The sequence below is a fragment of the Electrona antarctica genome (assembly GCF_951216825.1).
Source record: "Electrona antarctica genome assembly, chromosome: 10".
NCBI lineage: Eukaryota > Metazoa > Chordata > Actinopteri > Myctophiformes > Myctophidae > Electrona > Electrona antarctica.
In genome coordinates this window covers 28439308-28461005 of record NC_136791.1, presented here as the reverse complement: position 1 = coordinate 28461005, position 21698 = coordinate 28439308, and the positions used below count along the sequence as shown (strand labels likewise).

Below are 21698 nucleotides of genomic sequence, written 5' to 3'. Positions count from 1 at the left end.
GATTTGTGGAGTGATAATTAGAGATATCTAAAATCCCTTCTGTAATTTTCTTTGTCTCTAATATGTCAACAAAATGAAACAATCATTTTGAACCTGGCTTTATTCGATCTTCAGATTTATCGTCCCGAAATGTATGCAAATTAGCACATATAATGCCTAATTTGCATATTTAAACATATCATTTCAGAAAACTTGTAATACAAAAAATCTTAGTTTTAATATAAGTAATCAACTGGAGAAGTTTCATTGTGATAGCTATTAGTTAACTTTTTTTCCCCTATTCACCTACCATGTCTCACCTTAAGAGAGCGGCTGTTCCCGCGGCTGTTAAGAGAGCGGATGTTCCCCATGAGTTTAAAATGTGCCTTGAGATATTATATAACTGAAATGATCTATTAAAAATAGATTATTTCTCCACCAGACATAAAGCACAATGTCTCTGTCTCTGTCTAAAGGTGTTTGTGTCTAGACCAATTTATTCTGTCCACTGATCTGAGAACACAGAATGTCAGACAACACAAAATGTGCATCTTTTTTAAAAGTTATTTATTTTTCCATTTCTCAGTCAGTCTGTCTTAGATCATTCCACATCATTTCAAAATCTTCTTATTCAGTTCAAGCGTGGGCCTACTTATCGTGCTTCAAATGTCAAAACATCTACAAGTCAATGATTTACTATCCCTTCTCAGAGCAAAGTAACCCTTCTGCGTGCGTGTGTGCGTGCGTGCGTGCGTGCGTGCGTGCGTGCGTGCGTGCGTGCGTGCGTGCGTGCGTGCGTGCGTGCGTGCGTGCGTGCGTGCGTGCGTGCGTGCGTGCGTGCGTGCGTGCGTGCGTGCGTGCGTGCGTGCGTGCGTGCGTGCGTGCGTGCGTGCGTGTGTGTGTGTGTGTGTGTGTGTGTGTGTGTGTGTGTGTGTGTGTGTGGGGGGGGGGGGGGGTCATAATTATCAGTTTACTGAAAATCATTAATTATTCAGGAAGGAAAGTGATGAAAGAGGAATGTTGTTTGATAGATAGATACCACTATCAGATGATGGTGGAGGTGAACGGAACACTGCCCCCCCCTCCCAGTGAGCTGTGGCGTTCCACAAGGAAGCATACTAGGGGCTTTACTGTTCCTAATATATGTAAACGACATGACATCAGCTTGTGACTGCAACTTGTTCCTGTTCGCAGAGGAAAAGTAATGGTACCAGTAGCAGTGTTACATAGAATAGACCAGGACACTCTATAAAGTAATGGTACCAGTAGCAGACAGTGTTACATAGCATAGACCAGAACACTCTATAAAGTAATGGTACCAGTAGCAGTGTTACATAGCATAGACCAGAACACTCTATAAAGTAATGGTACCAGTAGAAGTGTTACATAGCATAGACCAGAACACTCTATAAAGTAATGGTACCAGTAGCAGTGTTACATAGCATAGACCAGGACACTCTATAAAGTAATGGTACCAGTAGCAGTGTTACATAGAATAGACCATAACACTCTATAAAGTAATGGTACCAGTAGCAGTGTTACATAGCATAGACCAGGACACTCTATAAAGTAATGGTACCAGTAGCAGACAGTGTTACATAGAATAGACCAGGACACTATAAAGTAGCAGACAGTGTTGCATAGAATAGACCAGAACACTCTATAAAGTAATGGTACCAGTAGCAGTGTTACATAGCATAGACCAGGACACTCTATAAAGTAATGGTACCAGTAGCAGTGTTACATAGAATAGACCATAACACTCTATAAAGTAATGGTACCAGTAACAGACAGTGTTACATAGCATAGACCCAGGGACAAATTAGCCATTGGGCCAGTGGGACCGTGGCCCAGGGGCCCTTGGCCCTCAGGGTCCCTTCGGGGAAATTGGACCGCGCATTACTAGGTTTGACGCCCTGAAAAGGGCTCCTGGGGCCATTGATTTAGTTAAATTTAGGTCAAAAACATTATAAAAACACGGAAAACACAAAAATGTTGCACGCACGCGTGCTATGGGGGCCCTGCAAAAATTACCGGCCCAGGGGCCCTCATGGGGGTTAATCCGTCCCTGCATAGACCAGAACACTCTATAAAGTAATGGTACCAGTAGCAGACAGTGTTACATAGAATAGACCAGAACACTCTATAAAGTAATGGTACCAGTAGCAGTGTTACATAGAATAGACCAGAACACTCTATAAAGTAATGGTACCAGTAGCAGTGTTACATAGAATAGACCAGAACACTCTATAAAGTAATGGTACCAGTAGCAGTGTTACATAGAATAGACCAGAACACTCTATAAAGTAATGGTACCAGTAGCAGTGTTATAGAATAGACCAGAACACTCTATAAAGTAATGGTACCAGTAGCAGTGTTACATAGAATAGACCAGAACACTCTATAAAGTAATGGTACCAGTAGCAGACAGTGTTACATAGAATAGACCAGAACACCATTGAACACAGAGCGGTTGTATAAGTCATCATAGAGCCTGGACCCTGCAACTAAACGTATGTCTACAGTGTCTCCCTCCTCCAGCGCTACCATCATTCCACCAGATACGTATTCATGACCTCCAGTAGTGTATCCACAGTTAGCTGTGAGGTGCTGCTCATTCTTAAACATGTAGACACAGAATTCCTCTGATGACCACCTGTTATATGCAGCAAATGTGAAGTGATAGAGTCCTTTGACCGGCGCAGAGAAGAGCCCTGAGAACACAGGATGAGAGAACACATTACATTAAGAGAAATTAAAATAAAAAAATAATTTATAAAATAAAAACCTTAATTACAAAGTCAGATCTACAAGTTGTGTGAGTTAAGAGGTTAATTTCCTCATTCTCTCTGGACTGTTGCTTTCAATGTGAAACACACAGTGGTGGAAAGTAACTATAAGTACATTTACTTAAGTGTTTGATCCACCAGACATAAAGCACTATGGGCCTCATGCGCCAACCGTTCTTAAGAAGTTCTTAAGAGGAAATTTGTTCTTAGACCCACTTAGGAAGTTTTTAAGAAGGTTTTGGGATCCCTCAATCTTTTCTTAGCTGTGATTTGTTCGTAGGTAAGAACAGAATCTACGCACACTGTGGAGCACTCTTAGGGTGCCTTTTTCGTTCTTAAGTGCAATCTGAAAACATAAAGGGAAAACAGCGCCATCTGCATGATGCTCAAAGTTTGGTCTGAGGACCTCAAGGGGTCCTTGAGGAAGTTCCAGGCAGTCCACAGCAAAATATGGAATATTTTACCACTTTAATCCCATTTTATACTTTGAAAATAGCCAATATACAAGCTCACAAACGCGTCCCATTACTGCCCATTTTGAGCTTGTAGATGGGCTATTTTGAGCTTGTAGATGAGTTCACAACCCAACCCAAACAAACGCACCATACCCACCACATAACCACCCCCCCCCCCCCCCGCCATCACCCCCCCCCCCCCAGTTGACTATTGTGAGATAAATAATAAAATACATTCATGAATATTGAAAATATGAAAATATTAAAATATTAAAATATTAAAATATTAAAATATTAAAATATTAAAATATTGAAATATTGAAAATGTGAAAATTTCTGTTCACTTCAGTACCTCCACAGTATTATTGATTTTTAATGTTTGGAGTCTGGTGTTCCACCATATTTAGACTTTAGTTTAGGTATTCTTGACTTCACTCAACTTTATTTCTATGTGTGAGGTCCTGTGAGCTGCAATCACACACAGGTGTGACTGCAGGCAAGGCCATGGAGTCATGCAAAACCACACCCACCTGGGTGTACACAGGTAGGAAAGTGAATTCCCAATGCCTTATATGGGATTGGTGGGGCGGTTCCCTATGGTAATTAGGATGCTAATTAGGATATGTGGGGCGTCTACCTATGATAATTTGAATGAACTGGCACACCCCTTCAAGTTACGAGGATTTGGATTCATCATCATAAGAACATGCTTACGAACAATTCTGCCTACTTAAGAACGTTTCATGAATCTGACTGGACTTCTCTTAGGAATTCACTTAGGAAGAAATGTAAGAGGAAAAGTTAGGAACTTATTGGCGCATCAGGCCCAATGTCTCTGTCTCTGTCTAAAGGTGATTGATCATCCAGACATAAAGCACAATGTCTCTGTCTCTGTCTAAAGGTGATTGATCAACCAGACATAAAGCACAATGTCTCTGTCTAAAGGTGTTTAGATGTGTGTCGAGATCAGTAATTATTCTGTCCACTGATCTGAGAACACAGAATGTCAGACAACATAAAATGTGTATCTTTTTAAAGTTAATTATTTTTCCATTTCTCAGTCAGTCTGTCTTAGATCATTCCACACCATTTCAAAATCTTCTTATTCAGTTCAAGCGTATTTATTGTGATGTCAAACCATCTACAAGTCAATGATTCCCTAACCCTTCTCAGAGCAAAATAACCCTTCAGTGTGTGTGTGTGTGCGTGCGTGCGTGCGTGCGTGCGAGCGCGCGCGCGCGCGTTCAGCATTTAATTAAGCAGTAATTTGTACTGTCGTTCTGTCATCATAAGAAATAATTCATTTGTAATATACATAGTTGACCGGGGTCCCCCACGGCTCTTTACTAGATACGCTCCTTTTTTCTCTAAACACTAAACTCTTGTTGTCAGAATGAGTCAACCTACAAGTTGTATAGGCTTGTAGATTCATCTTTTCGCTGAATATTCACCCCCAGATAAGGAAACTATAGAGTAGGTATGCACGATATTGATATATTTTTATACCGATATCAATAACTTCCTGCTTCTCAAGACCGATACCGATACTAAGAACTGATAATAAATATATATATACACATACGTCAAAAAGACAGAGTAGTGAGTAACAGCACATCTTAGCTTTGACCTACAGTAAGCAAATCATACCCATGACACTCTTTAAAGAGATGCAAATGTTCAGATTTATCGGGATGATGTCATAATTCCTGATATCGGGCCGATAAGTATCGATCGTGCATCCCTGCTATAGAGCAGGGGTTCTCAACCTGGGGGTCGCGACCCCTCGGGGGGTCCCGAATTTCTTTTTTAAAAAGGGCCCCTCCTATATACAGGTTTGTTTTTAGTTCAAAACGCCATTGACAATGAAGGGAAAATTTACGTCATATTGTCCCTCATTACGTCATATTGTCTCTTTATTGTTAATGGCATTTAATGTTTGTGTTGACACCATTTGTTATATTATACAACACCATTACATCACCTAATCAACAGTTAGACTTTAATATATTAGTTCCCCTCACTTCACATGGGTGTGCGTTCCTGGGAGTCTGGATGTTCCGGGGACCCTCCAGGGACACCTGGGGACCCCCACACAGATTAATATTCCTGACCTCATTTGAGGTTCGGGGGTGCGGGTAGGCTACCATCCTAAAGTCGGCTCTTCGGTGCTACTGAAAATTCTGACGAGCCGAAATCATTTCGGCACTACAGCGGTAAAATAGGAGTATGAATCGGCCCTAACTCTGTCATTTCTCAACCGTTTCGGACGCGAGGCGGCTCGCCGGAACCGGGCCCGCACCCTGGCCGTGTCCCTTTGGGTCTACTCTGGAACTTCCGGGGACCCCCGGGGACCCCCACACGTAGTTGCACCACTCACTTCACACAGGTGTGATTTTTTTTTAAATCTTTTAAGAGGTGTTCTTTCTTTTCATATTTGTTGTATTAAAATGAGGGCATAGACACAGACAGACAGACATCTGAAAAGATATGCCGGGCAGCCGGGGTCCCCCATAACAAACTGATAGTAAACCATTTGATATGCATTAGACCACGGACCCTCATTTGATACCTTTTTTATTTCGATGACCCCCTAAATGTTTACTGTAGTATCGAGCATGCATATGGAACCAAATAGACCCATAACTCGGCGTAAGGGTCCATTTGGTTCCATTTGTACGTCGAGTTACAATTTACAATATACATTCGTTCCCAACAATCACTCATTTGGCGGGGGACCCCCTGGTACCCCTCCCAGGGATCCCTGCATGGCCCCGGTTACACATTGAGAACCACTGCATTATAAAACATTCAAAAAGGGGATTTATTATGAATGGAAACCCTTCATTATTATGACCCCCCCCCCCCAGGGGGCGTGGCTTCTTTGGCACGTGGTTTTATGTTGACGTCTCAGAGCCTGTGTTGCCATGTCTGCGTATTATAAGCGATATAAAAATAAAATGAATGAAATAAAATTCAAAGGAGATTTATTGGCATGCAAAAACATACGATTACATTGCCAAAGCAATTGGTTGAAACTTTTATTAACAGTATGCAGAATGGATACATTTCAAACGACACCATGATAAAGCATTTCACATGTTTACAACAGGGTCCACCATTTTCAATTCATCAGAACATTTAGAGATGTACAAATATACATAAAAGAACAGGAAATCATCGTATAAAGGATGATTTCGTCAAAATATACCGGTTATAACAAAAAAATCAAACCCGTGTGAAGTGAGGGGCACTCTTATCAATATACATCATCCTACATCATCTCATGAACAACTGGATTCATGTGATTGGTTAGACGATTTGCTCGTCTACATATGACGTACATTTTACCTTCATAGAGCACCGAAGTCCTGACGTCACTGACAGTAGAGGGCGTCAGTCCCCAGGTTTGTGTACTTTTTATTTGCATTGTAATCTCCATAGGGGGATTTTAGATCGCCTCATATAAGAACTGTGTTTGAAAAATAAACCGATCACCCCGGCCTTTTCACTCATATGGATATGAAGCATCGACTGAAGGTGGAACTGTACAAATATACCCAAAGAGTAACAAAATAAGCGTTAGAAACGATTCAAACAACCTAGAGACTACATTTCCGGGTAGGCAGGGTGGCTGCATCTGCCCGTCGCACAACAGAAACCGAATATTAATTACGTTTATTTATTTTTATATTTTTATTTAATGTTTCGTGGTTAGTACGAGTCGAGTCACCACCAGTTGAGCTTACGTCAACGAGGAATCTCAGGAACGCAATGTGTTGACAGCTGGGCATTAGCAGCGACATTGCCTTCATATGTAGTTTCAAGGCTTTTGCGGCCAGATTAATTCAATTTTCTCCAGAAACTGGCTGTATCAAATATGAATGGACATCATTAACGATGCACAGCCACTCCCCTGACAGAAAGGCCGGGGTGGTCGGTTTATTTTTCAAACACAGTTCTTATATGAAGCGACCTAAAATCGCCCTATGGAGATTTCACTGCAAATAAAAAAATACCTGAACCTGTGTATAGGCACCCTCTACTGAAAGTGACGTCAGACTTCGGTGCTCTATTGTCAATGGCATTTAATGTTTGTGTTGCCACAAATTTATTTAAAGATTCAAGATTGCTTTATTTGTCATTCTTTCCAACTGCAGCAGCAGAAAAAAACGAAATTACGTTTCTCCTAGTTAAGAGACAGCACAGGCTCATACAATAAATAAGTCCTAAAAAACTACAGGAGTCCATAAAAAAGATAAATAGAATAAGAAAAACATTTAAAAACTGAACATAGAGTTCATGTCATCAGTTCATGGCCTATCTGCCAGGGATACTAGAGTTCAAGAGTCTGATTGCCTGGGGAAAGAAACTGCTCCGCATCCTTTCCGTCCTGGCACTGATGCTCCTGTACCGTTTCCCAGATGGCATAAGGGAGATCAGGCTGTGAGAGGGGTGGGTGGCATCCTCAATGATGCCAGTTGCTCTCCTCATGCACCTCTGCTTGTATATGTCTGCCAGGGAGGGCAGCGAGGTACCGATGGTCTTATTAGCTGTTCTCACCGTCCTGTCCAGCTGTTTTCTCTCCTCAGCTGTGCTGTTTCCATACCAGGAGGTAAAACAGTAGGTGAGAATGCTCTCAATGGTGCCTCTATAGAACATGGTCAGGGCTGGGACAGGCAGTTCGACTCTCTTCAGCTGACGGAGGGGGTAGAGATGCTGCTGGGCCTTTTTAATGATGGCAGTGGTGTTGCTGCTCGGGGCCAGGTTGTCCGTCAGCAGCACTCCCAAGAATGTAGTGCTTGCTACCCTCTCTACGTCTGAGCCATCGATGGTCATAGGATGGTGTTGTGGCCTGGTTCTCGTCCTGAAGTCGACGATCATTTCCTTGGTCTTTTTGGTGTTGAGGGAAAGATTGTGCGCCTTGCACCAAGCTGCCAACTGTTCGACCTCCTCTCTGTAGGCAGCTTCATCCCCCTTTTCAGGGACATATGACATCATTTCTCCTTTCATTGTCAATGGCAAATATGAGACGTGTGGGGACAAAAGCTGTACAAGTGTAATACTTTATGGTGTCGTTCACTCACAGTTGACAGTTTTTGTATTGAGTTGTACTTGAAATGTATGTACTGTAATTCTGCAAACTGTTAATAAATACTTCAATCAATCAATCAAAATGTGGGCTTGTTTTCATAGACGTGGTTGCCTGTTTCTCTCCAAACAACCTGGCAACACTGAGAGGAAGTAGCTTGCTTGTTATTTTTTTCCTCCTACAGTAGCTAGAGAGAAGAGGGAAGTGGAGAGAGATGGCGATGGACGGACTGTCACTGATGTCCACGTCCTCACAACACCAGCACCACGGTGATGCTGGGGACTACTACCCCAGGAAGCTGGGCCCCAAGCCCGACGTGGTACCGTCCGGCGTCACGGAGAGGAAGCTGGGCCCGCTGGGGGACCACCACCATCACCACCACGGGGACCACCACCACCACCACCACGGAAACACGCCCGACATGGTGTCTGTGGACGTGCTCAACCTGCAGCACCACCACCATCACGACTCAGGTCTGTTTGTTTATGTTAGCATGATGCTAACGGCTAGCCCCAGGCAGAGCCATCTAGGACCCCGGCTTTTCAATGTTAGGGTGTTAGCATGCTGCTAACGGAGGCTATAGCGGCTAGCCCCAGGGACCCGGCTTTTCAATGTTAGGGTGTTAGCATGCTGCTAACGGAGGCTAGCCCCAGGGACCCGGCTTTTCAATGTTAGGGTGTTAGCATGCTAACGTAGGCTAGCCCCAGGCACCCAAGGGAGGTTTCAATGTTAGTGTGTTAGCATGCTAGTTGTTAGTGGTTAGTTAACGGCATAGACATATAAACAGAAACATATATTTTTTAATATGGTCATTGTCATTCAGTGGTTGGAAGAAAGTGCTGTCATTTTTAACTTAATTCAATAAAACATTAAAATGAATAGTAAAGGTATCAAAACCACAGTGTAGAAATACCCGTTACAAGTAAAAGTCCTGTATATGGAAATAATCTAAATTGGCAAATAAGTAATAACACAAGTAATAGCACTGCCATGAGGCAGTTGTAGCAGAGGAATAATAAGTACAATATTTGCCTCTGAGATGTTAGTAAAGCAGTATAGAGTGTTATACTGGTATGTAGACTTGTAGATCTGCTACTTTGGAGTATTTTGTGTGATGCAAGTAGTATTCATTTATGAAAAACGACACCAAAACACAGTTCTGATTTGCTCTCGTTCACTGCAATGCAATTTGCAGCATTTTCAAAACAATAATGAGCAGAGTAGCGATTATCAAACGTATTTGCAATGCCATACGTTGAAAGATCTGTTGCCCGTGGACAAGGCACGCTACCTCCGCAAGTTACCTCCGCTACCTCGCCCCCCGAACCCAACTCACCCCTGCCCACTTCGACAGGCTGGAATGGCTTAGGGTCGACGACAGAGTACAGCATCTTGCAATGGGTCTGGTCCACAAGATTCGATACACCACCAAGATACCCATGTACCTGTCTAGATACTTCCTTAATGTTAACGAAGTCCACACCCACAACACCAGAGGGAGTGCAACGAACCATGTACAACCCAGATTCGGCACAAACAAGGGACTAAATTATTTTCGCTCCTATGCCACCAAAATGTGTAACGCCCTACCAACAGTCATTAAGATATGCGAATCCCTTGACTCCTTCAAAACCGCTCTCAAAGGGCACCTACGGATGGCTGCAATTCGAAACTGGCCCCTGTAAAATTGGAATCCCTCAAACACGGACGCAAGGACAACACAAGAGACGGTCGCGGCCACACAGACAACTCAAGGTATGGCCACTGAGCCGACTTGGGGACCCAACGCAAGGACAACACAAGAGACGGTCACGGCCACACAGCCAACTCAAGGTACGGCCACGGAGCCGACTTGGGGACCCAACGCAAGGACAACACAAGAGACGATCACGGCCACAAAGCCAACTCAAGGTACGGCCACGGAGCCGACTTGGGGACCCAACGCAGCTCCTCCAAGGAAAACAAACAAATGAACGGAGCTGAACGTGAATCCCCCCCACCGCCCACCCCTTTTTTTCCCTCACTGTATACGTTTCTTTTCCCTTTTTACCTCCATTATGATGAATTCCTGTTCTGTTCTTTGTCTATATAGAAGTGTCTATTTGTACGTCTCTAAATGTTTTTGATGAATTGAACATGGTGGACCCTATTGGAAACAAGTGTAATGCTTAATTGGGTCGTCCACTCACAGTTAACAGCCTTTGTATTGAGTTTGTGCTTGAAATGTACTGTAATTCTGCAAACTGTTAATACATATTTCAATCAATCAATCAATCAGATAGCATCGGCATAGATGTTTGTCCGTATGTGATTAAGGATTGGACCAAGTTGCATTGGCAGCCATAGAAAATTCTTACCCCAGGCTAAAACCGGATGTGACGTTTTTGGGCGTTCCTGTCTAGCGTGGTGTCGGTGTATGATGCACATAATTATTGTCCTTGGCATTGTAGAAGTCGACACTATGAGTCAGTGTTGATGTTGTTGATGGGGAGGCAGTAGCCCCTCTCGGAACCCCCGTAAAGGTTTCTGACATTTGGATGTTTATGTCTTTACGGAGGGTCCCTCCCCATCTCTCCCACGCTAAATGGAAATTATGGAATACAGACGTACATAGCTTCGGAAATGGCCGTGCTGTGCTTTTTTGATGGGGGTTAGATGTTTCAAAAGAAGCATATAGGAGACAACGGAAACGTCAGAGAATTTTCCTTTGGCGCAGAAGCCGTTAAGTATTTTTTTGTTTGACCGTTTTGGCAGCTCTGAAATTCTCTCTTCCTTGACTTCCTTATTGACATCCCATTGTACCGCCTCCAGCACCGACACGGGCTAGCTGCGCGTCCCTACGTTCCTGCCTCTGATCTGCTCTGTCGCAGCTAACCAGTGTCTGTGCTGGAGGCGGTACAATGGGATGTCAATAAGGAAGGAAGGAAGAGAATTTCAGAGCTGCCAAAACGGTCAAACAAGGATTAAAAATACTTAACGGCTTCTGCGCCAAAGGAAAATTCTCTGACGTTTCCGTTGTCTCCTATAGCTCATATATGCTTCTTTTGAAACATCTAACCCCCATCAAAAAAGCGCAGCACGGCCATTTCCGAAGCTATGTGCGTCTGTATTCCATAATTTCCATTTAGCGTGGGAGAGATGGGGAGGGACCCTCCGTAAAGACATAAACATCCAAATGTCAGAAACCTTTACGGGGGTTCCGAGAGGGGCTACTGCCTCCCCATCAACAACATCAACACTGACTCATAGTGTCGACTTCTACAATGCCCAGGACAATAATTATGTGCATCATACACTGACACCACGCTAGACAGGAACGCCCAAAAACGTCACATCCGGTTTTAGCCTGGGGTAAGAATTTTCTATGGCTGCCAATGCAACTTGGTCCAATCCTTAATCACATACGGACAAACATCTATGCCGATGCTATCTGATTGATTGATTGATTGAAATATTTATTATAACAGTTTGCAGAACATCCAAATGTCAGAAACCTTTATGGGGTTCCGAGAGGGGCTAGGGAGGCAGTGGCTATGGGCCCGGGTAGAGTGGCCGGATGGGAACCGCAAGGTTCCCTGTTCGATCCCGGCCAGGCTCAACCAGAGTTAGTGTCAAAGTGTCCTTGAGCAAGACGCTGAACGGTGTGTGAATGTGTGTGTGAATGGGTGAATGTAATGCTGTATGAATGTGTGTGAATGGGTGAATGTAATGCACAGTCTATGTAGGTGTATGAATGTGTGTGAATGGGTGAATGTAGCAATCTATGTAAAGCTGTATGAATGGGTGAATGTAATGCACAGTCTATGAATATGGGTGAATGTAATGCACAGTCTATGTAAAGGTGTATGAATGTGTGTGAATGGGTGAATGTAATGCACAGTCTATGTAAAGGTGTATGAATGTGTGTGAATGGGTGAATGTAATGCTCCGTCTATGTAAAGCGCTTTGGATAAAAGCACTATATAAATGCACCGTTTAGTTAATGTTGTGCTGCTGATGTTGTAGTTGTTGAATGATGATGAGTGATATTAATAGTTGTCACTTGTGTATTCTTCCACAGAGGTTCCCATGCACAGGAAGAAACAAGAACAGGACACATATGTTCTGGTAAGTTTAATTAAACACATAATTATGTTCTGGTAAGTGTGCCGACAGCGTTTTCACCTGCAATTCTAGAGGTTTACAAGACGTTAATTAATGTTTATTAATAATAAATCATCTGTGTAGCATGTTTAGTTCCACCGCAAACTCACACACATGACAAGGTAAACATTCTGAATGGATCCAAGAGGCGGATCTACTGTAGCAGCTGTTTGTGAATATTCAGTAGCTGACTGACGGCAAACGGACTTAGATTTCATGCCGTTCCGGTCCGTAGCTAAACTAAAGTATTGATGCTGTCTGTCTCTGCGTGTCTGTCACTCTGTCGAATCTAAACGCAACGACAGGACATGCGACCTATAACAAGATCGCTGATATTCGTTATAAGGTCGGCAATCAGAAACAACTTTATTGACACATCACAGGGGGGGGGGGGGGGGGGGATAGATCAAGGAAGGAAAAAAGAAAGTTTGAGCGCTTTTTTCTACAGAAAGTAAGTAAGTAAAGGGTTTCAGATAACTTAGCAGCTTGTTTCACAAACAGTGCAGCTGTTGGGTTTCTCTTATAGAGTTTCTCTTATCTCAATGAGTCACCCTGTTGCTGTTGCTCAATGACCAATATCGAGAAATCTATACCAATATAGATTATAGTCGAAACGTCACAAGGAGAGAAACACAGTAGGAAAGCTGAGAGCGAGTAGTAGAGACAGACTGCAGGAAAGCTGAGAGGGAGACAGTGTAGGAGAGACAGACTGCAGGCAAGCGGAGAGGAAGACAGTGTAGGAGAGTCAGGCGGTAGGTACGCGGAGAGGTAGACGGTGTAGGAGAGACAGACAGCAGGACAGCTGAGAGGGAGACAGTGTAGGAGAGACAGACAGTATGAAAGCTGAGAGGGAGACAGTGTAGGAGAGACACTGTAGGCAAGCTGAGAGGGAGACAGAGTAAGAGAGAGATGTAGGAAAGCTTGAGAGGGAGACAGTGTAGAGGCTTGCAATTCGGACCATTTTAGTTGCGTCTTACACACCCCAAAATATAATCGGCAACGTCAAAATATAATTGGCAACATTTGTGTGATTGCAAATAATTCTGGTTCGACCAAAAGGGTCGCAAAAACAAACAAACTTGCATAGCCCTTTGAGCTGACTTTAGGTGAACTGCTGCTGCATACTGTATGAATGTATGTAGCCTGGAGACAGTTCAGTCTCGTTGGCATGACGGAGCACAGACATAGCTGAGGGCTGTATTATTTTTCAAGTTAAACAAGTTAAGTCGATTTCCGAGTGTGAGCACTCCTTCGGCTCTGGGGCATCTGTATCTCCATAGACATAGAAAGGTAGACGCCTCCTTCGGCTCTGGGGCGTCTGCATCTCCATAGACATAGAAAGGTAGACGCCTCCTTCGGCTCTGGGCCGTCTATCTCCATAGACATAGAAAGGTAGACGCCTCCTTCGGCTCTGGGGCATCTGTATCTCCATAGACATAGAAAGGTAGACGCCTCCTTCGGCTCTGGGGGCGTCTGCATCTCCATAGACATAGAAAGGTAGACGCCTCCTTCGGCTCTGGGCCGTCTATCTCCATAGACATAGAAAGGTAGACGCCTCCTTCGGCTCTGGGGTGTCTGTATCTCCATAGACATAGAAAGGTAGACGCCTCCTTCGGCTCTGGGGTGTCTGTATCTCCATAGACATAGAAAGGTAGACGCCTCCTTCGGCTCTGGGGTGTCTGTAATATAGACCGATTCAGAAACGGGTCTCATGGTCGCAGGCAACGTATTTCCTGTAGGCGGCACAACAGTGACACTTGGTTTTGTGGTTGTACCACTTAAAAAAGTAAAGCATTGAGTTCCGTACTGTGATGTAGGGAGTCTGTGAAAGGTGAGTGTTATACAGAAATACGCCACTAGATGGCGGAGCAACTCAAGGTTTGGTCTTTGGACAAATAAATAATATGAGTGTTCTATGCCAGTGATTTCAACCCTTTTCATGTCAAGGTCCATTATTTATTCAGCATTTAAACCATGGACCACCATTTGATGAGATGTAGCCTCTCAGACCCAACACTTGTTTATCATTGTATAAGATTTTGTATAATATGGTACCGTTAGGGGAGATAATAACAGGCAAACATTTGATTAAAAAATAACAAATCTTCTACATTGTAAATTGTGTAGACTTAAAATAATTGAACTCTTGAGAGTGTAAAATGAAACCCCGTACGGGTCCATTTGGTTTAATTGTACGCTCTCACCCTAATTTACGCTCTCACCCTAATAAGGGTACATTTTGTTACCAACTCTCCATCATTTAGCTATAGGGACCACCTGGAACCCCCCCAAGGACCACTGGTTGAAAACCACTGTACTATGCTATTGTGAATGTGACGTCTTTATTTGTTTCATGAATGTGGATGTGATCTGAATGTTGTTGTTTCATCTGTCCAAGGAACCATCCACTCCTTCAGGGTGTTTTATGAATGTGGATGTGATCTGAATGTTGTTGTTTCATCTGTCCAAGGAACCATCCACTCCTTCAGGGTGTTTTATGAATGTGGATGTGATCTGAATGCTGTTGTTTCATCTGTCCAGGGAACCATCCACCCATTCAGGAGGACTCACAGGTCGCTGTTTGGAAAAATGTCCCAGGAATTCAGACTGGTGACCTCGGATAGACGGGTAAGCGATGTGTGTGTGTGTGTGTGTGTGTGTGTGTGTGTGCGTGTGTGTGTGTGTGTGTGTGTGTGTGTGTGTGTGTGTGTGTGTGTGTGTGTGTGTGTGAGTCAAGTCTGCTGCAGTTAAAATAAAAGCATAAAGCAACATTAGAATATCATGGAACATTACAGTAAAACTGTCAAAATAACAGGAAAACAACAACGCAGATTTAAAACTAAAGGTGTGTAGAAATAGGTCTTGAGCTGTGCTTTAAAAATGTCTAAGCTAAGCCGTAGTGGGAGTTTATTCCAAGCTGTCGGCCCGCAGAAGCAAAAAGCTGCTTCAGTGTATTTTTGTCATTTTAGGCACATCGAGCAGGTCACACAGGCAGGCAGTCGTAGAGGTAGGAGCGTGCAAGACCACTGAGAGCTTTATAAACAAAGTCAAATAATTGTAAAATCAATCCTTAAAAACAACCGGGAGCCGATGTAAAGAGGCTAAAACTGGAGTAGTAATATGTTCTCTCATCTTAGTTTTTCATAAAACTCTTGCTGCCGCACTTTGAACAAGTTGTAGTCTGTCAGTCAGTTGTTTTCTTCGGCAGGCCAGAAAGAAAAGTGCATTGCAGTAATCAAGTCGAGAGAAAAGAATTGCGTGGATCAACGTGTTTTTTTTTTTGCCTAATATGTTTGCCTAGCTCTATGATGTAAATGGAGGCTTTATGACGCTGCCGTACTGTTGGTATACATTACAGTCTTTCTGCTTAATGTCAGGGATTTGTGTGTGTGTGTGTGTGTGTGTGTGTGTGTGTGCGTGTGCGCAGTACACACATTAACCTAGTAAGACCTGGAAAGCATCTGTGTCACTTTAGCGTTTAAACCACATTAGTTTAAACTTAAGCTATTGAAAAATAGCAGATCTATAAGCTCATAAGCACCGAGTGCCACCGAATCTGCTATTTTTGAAAAATTCTGCGAATGCAGGGATATCTTTGACTATATATTCTTTCACAGGGAATGTTTTTAACTCCGATATTTGCTTCTAAGGGACGACGACAAAATATTTTCAGATGGGGGTCTGTGGCCAAAAACAACATTCTGGTGGTCTTTCTTGACATGGAAAAAGTTTGAGCACCACTGATAGTTTTTCCAGAAAACCTTTGTATACTTTTGTAGAATCATGGTCTCTGGTCTCAATGGATTAAGGACGTATTCCTGGTGGCTGTGTGCCCACAGATAGAGACGGGTTCGGCTCAGGGTTCAATCCCCTCTTTAGGAATTATGTGAGCGCTTCCATCTGGCCCGCTGGTCAGTCGGTCGGTCGGGCAGACCGCTCGAGTGGACCGGCCTGTTCCTGACCTGACCGTGCACTGACCCGATTCATCGCTCGCTTAAAACGTCTGTGTTGGTGTTTTAAGCCGTCTTGGAGTGGGTCAACAAACACGGCTTAACCGCTGTGAACCCTTTGGTGGTCCTCTTCTGGGTTTGGGGTGTAGAGGGTAGCACGGGTCCGCCCGGAACCGAACTACCTGAGAGCCGAAAAAATATTGACTTGTCCCTCAGACCAGGTCGGTTCCATTCCTAATGGCTGTGTGTGGGTCTTTTTTTTTATTGGACGGGAACCCCTTTTGGTGTTTTAACTAAGCTTTATGTTATACTTTAGCTATTGAAAAATAGCAGATCTACAAGCTCATAGCGCGCCACCGAGTGGCGCAGACCTACAAGCTCATACGAGCTTGCAGGTCTGCTATTTTTGAAATATCGTGAAAATGAGGCACAAATCTTTGAAAATATATTCTTTCAGAAGACTTTTTTTTATTTCGACGTCAGGCCTAAATGGGTTAATCCATTAAATCAGAGCCCCCTTCGATTTATAGCAGCGGAGCACTTTTACCGACGGACCGGAAGTTATACCGGATGTGGCTGGAGCAGCTAAATGTAGCCAAAACACTCTAAAGGCGATCGACAACAACGGGAGGTAAGATTAAATCTAACGCGACTAGCGACTGGACAGCGGGGGGTCGTCGTAACTGTAACACAGGATCTTTTCTTAGAATTGGACGGGATGATTTAGATCGCGAGTTATTAACTTTTTACGATTTTCGTTGTCTGCTAAACGGGGGAGGGGGGGGGGGACATTTTCGATGACGTCCTACTGTTGTGCAACATCGAGGATTGCACAACAGTGCGGATTTTCTTTTCTTTCATTCTGTAACCGGAGGCTATAGGTATATACTAGACGGACCAGACTTATTATTAAAATATACAATCTTTATTAGAAAATGCAAGAGCAATTTATATAAAAGTAGACACAGATTAAATCATACAAGAACATTAGCTTTCCCTATTATCAATAAAACCTACAGCTTAATTCAGTATGGCTAAAGCAGTGACCACTGACTCGTGATCACATCAAAGACAAACTGCTACCGCTGAGCACACACAATTAACACATAGGTGTGGGTTCTCAACCAGCATGTTCCTCAACTTTAATAAATGACTGCACTACTCTCAGCGTGGACGACGCCCAAACATATGACAAGCACTCCGTTCTCATTGCATCCCTCTTTTCAGTGCGAGTTGCTAACTCCCTGCCTCCCCTCCTTTCCTCGTCGGAAGGGACTGTCGTTCCCAAACACTTTGGCATCAAAGCCCTGTTCGCAACCCTCTCTCTCGTTGCAGTAACACGGCTTGCTGCAGCCTGCTCACCGAAATGTTTGGTCTCCTTCTCCTCCGGTGCAACTGAAGTTTTAGTTCACACCAGAGACACGCCCACACTACTCGTCATTACCCCACCCGGCCACAATTCTATCAAAGTTATTGGATTTTTCTTCTAATTGTCTGTTTACTAAATATCGGTCAAATGATCAGTAATTAATCGGTGGACTCTCCACAATCAGGATAGACGGTACAAAGAATGGGGTTAAAACTAACCTGTGCTGTTGATTAAAAATTGTGAAAATGTGGTGAAAATCTTCTTTCAGAGCGAATGTTTTTAACTCAAATCTTTGCTCCCGGGGAGTCCCTGAAACAACACATTTTCAGATGGGGGTCGGCGCGGCGGCCAATTACATTTAATCTTGGGCGTCCTTGACATGAAAATGTTGTTTTTTCAGAAATTTGTAGAATCTGGTCTCGGGTCTAAATGGGTTAAAAATCATCCGACTTCCGTGTTTGGTTAGGTTAGGGTTTTGGGTAGGGTGTCGGAATCATGACTGTAGGACCGTTGGTCTGTCTAACTCTTATGGTTCCATCTGTGTCTGTCTGTCTGTCGCTCACTGATGAGGTAGAAGCAACCGGGCCAGGGCGCGCTGTGATGATGTCACCACATTGTTTACTATGTTTGTATGCTGTGAGTGCACTATTATGCGCGCGCATGTGTGTGTGTGTGTGTGAGACAGTTCAATGTCACATCCAACCTCAAACACTACAGACGGACACACGGTGGCAGTAGTGTGTCATTCTTAACCACAGACACTTTACCCGAGGCTGTGGGTGCGTGCGTGCACGCGCCCGTGCATGTGTGTTCAGTGTGCATGAAAGGCAAAGATGAGGATGAGAGGAGTTGGAAATGTTTTGGGCAGAATAATGTCACTGTGTTTACACACACACACACACACACACATACATACACACACACACACACACAGCTCTGTCATAACACAGTAATTGTAGATTTCACAGCACTCTGCACTCTGCAGCGCGGCCTGACTGCTACAGATAGTGACAGGCTGGGACACACACGCGCACGCTTACGCACACACACACTCGCACATACACACATTCATTCGTTCCTCTCCCTTCTCATATGCAACTACAAACTACACATCACATCCCTTGTATCTCGCTCTCTCTTTTTGTCTGCCTGTACCCCAAAGCCCCCCCCCCCCCTCCTCTTTTTCTCTCGCACACACACGCAAACACACACACACACAAAATGCTGTCAATCAATAAAATTAAATGTTGCTGTCATGTGTGAAAGTGCAGCCTTTTTTTATATAACAGCGGAATGGTGTGTTTTTAAAGTTATTTCATTGCCTCCGGTGTGGTTTGTGTTACAAATTTAAAATTGTCTGCTATTTTGCAGCTTCTGGAAAGCAAATGTGTGTTCTGTCTCTCTCTGTGAATGAATTGCCCTCTGGTTGTGTTTGTAGTTGCTCAAGAGACGCTCAGATAGCCTTTCTACTGTCCATGTTTGCGCGCGTCTGGAGCAACGGAAGCTCTGATCATGAGCAAGCGATAAAGCCGAAGTGAAGTGGAGCCTCCTCCCTCTCCGCTTCCGTTTCGTCTTTACAGTCGCGCAAATGTATCCTAATATGAATATAAATTGAAAATGTAAAATATTTTAAAATATATTTTCGTGAACCGAAAATATAATCTTGCTCAGATTTTGGGAGGTGTAGTTCCAGCCTCTAGCCTAATTCTAGACCATAGCCTAATTCAGGTCAAACCAGGGGCCCTTGAAATGAAAATGGTAGAAAACCACTGCTAGAGCCTTAAAAATCTTCTCTAATGGGGGTCCTTGGCATATATTTTCAAATGAGGGGTCCACAGGCTAATGAGTATCATTTTGTGGTCCTTGACCTGAAAAAGTTTGAGAACCTCTGCTTGTGTTGTGTATCTCGTAATCGCTGATTATAATTTATTCTTATAATAAATCAAATCAATAAAAGTACACTACACATGAATATGACATGATAAAAGTCCACCGTATTTGTGTTTATCGTTTCAGTCGTGGCGGATCCTGTTGTTTGGGGTTCTGAACATCCTGTGTACTGGATGTCTGCTCATGTGGTGCAACTCTACCAACAGTATGGGTGAGTGCACACCCCCACACACACACACACACACACACACCGACTGCTAACTTCTGGGAACAATCGAGGGGCGCTCTACAATCTGGAATTTGCCTTTACGTCTGTCTTACACATTATCGATCGTGCTTATCGATCCGATTCCTTATAGATCCCACTGTCGATCCTTTTCTATTATTAGGCTATTGACGGCTGTTGGCAAATTGGCGCTAATCTGGGACCACTCTGACACTGTATTTCATTTCTGCAGACGATCTAGGCCAGGGTATAGAGCGTGTTGGCACACCGTTGAAGCGATATGCACATGACGCGAACCTTGTTTTTACCAGTAGTTTGCAAGAAATGGGCCTTATGCAGCCGACACTTCCGCGTTCAGCTTGGGCCGCCGGAACGCATCCGGTTGGCAGAAACTCATTCACTGTGAACGTACGGTCGTGATTTTGTAGGAATAAAGTTCAGTACTTTATACAACACTATTTCATTTGATAATGTGATGCCATAGTTTTTCATAGTTTGTATTATTTGTGTTGCGACGTTGACATGATGACATGAGTTAGAAACGTCTTAAATCTCCTGTTAAAAACGAGAGCTCTTCATAGATTTCTCCGTTGTTGCCATGTCCGCTTGTTATAAGCGACTTTGGTCTTGTTTTTCAGTAAAGTTGCTTGAAAATATTGACAGGTTAGGTTGCGTTTTTCGGGGCTTGTTTCTGAAGTGTATGCTTATTTAGGCTTGTTCCCTAATGTTGTTTAAACCTGTGATTATGCTCAAACATTGTCATAAAGCCAAGGACCCCCATGTATTTGTGCACACGGACCCCCATCTGAATGTTTTGTGCCAGGTTTTTATTTTTTATTTGTATAAAACAAACTATTTTGGAAAAAAAAATCTGATCTACAAGCTCACAACGACGCATTGTGAGCTTGTTGATCTGCTATTCTCAAGTAGCTGCCGATGTCCTATAGTCTTAGTATATAAATATGAAGTATTATAGTAGCTCATTTGTGGAGTGGCTTCTTTTCATAGACCTGATTGCTTATTTCTCTCACACAATCTGGCAACACCGGTTGTTAGCTGCTGTGTATAACAACTGGAGGAGGTAGCTGTCGCCAGATTGTGTGAGAGAAATAAGCAATCAGGTCTATGAAAAGAAGCCAAGCCCCAAGTCGCTTATAACAAGCGGACATGGCAACAACGGAGAAATCTATGAAGAGCTCTCGTTTTTAACAGGAGATTTAAGACGTTTCTAACTCATGTCATCATGTCAACATCGCAACACAAATAATACAAACTATGAAAAACTATGGCATCACATTATCAAATGAAATAGTGTTGTATAAAGTACTGAACTTTATTCCTACAAAATCACGACCGTACGTTCACAGTGAATGAGTTTCTGCCAACCGGAAGTGTTCCGGCGGCCCAAGCTGAACGCGGAAGTGTCGGCTGCATAAGGCCTATTCAACAGAAGTGTATTACAACGCATCATATTTGTGGCAGTAGATTTCGCTCATCTTCTGAGACATGAACTCAAGTCAGCTCGTTATTCCGACATCACTAACCATAACCGGACGCGGAACGTCATTCTAAACCGGCCATGACGTATGGTGGACTAACGGGTCATCGCCATGTTGGCTTGTGGCTGACATTTTTGTCAACATTCCATTTTGGCCACGGACATACAAAATGAGAGGACAGTAATATTACCAGAAACACATGAATAGATCACCCTGAATGACCTTAACAGGTCTGTAACTCTGAGAGTGTTCATTCGAACGCTCTCAGAGTTAAGGGGGTCTTTGCAAATAAAACATTTGAGAACCACT

At 43.4% G+C, this 21698-nt stretch overlaps 1 protein-coding gene across 2 annotated transcripts in view; it reads left to right on the top strand.

Annotated features, from left to right (window-relative positions):
• Window positions 1–21698, top strand: part of slc30a6 (solute carrier family 30 member 6) — a 90264-nt gene that overhangs the window by 19260 nt on the left and 49306 nt on the right. The window contains exons 2-5 of one of the 2 annotated variants that reach the window (XM_079511553.1): window positions 8497–8785; window positions 12373–12419; window positions 14997–15083; window positions 19791–19875. In XM_079511553.1, the coding sequence (XP_079367679.1) occupies window positions 8527–8785; window positions 12373–12419; window positions 14997–15083; window positions 19791–19875 (478 nt within the window). In that variant the 5' untranslated portion in view covers window positions 8497–8526. The remainder of the gene's footprint in view (window positions 1–8496; window positions 8786–12372; window positions 12420–14996; window positions 15084–19790; window positions 19876–21698) is intronic. The other variant, XM_079511554.1, reaches the window with a different exon arrangement.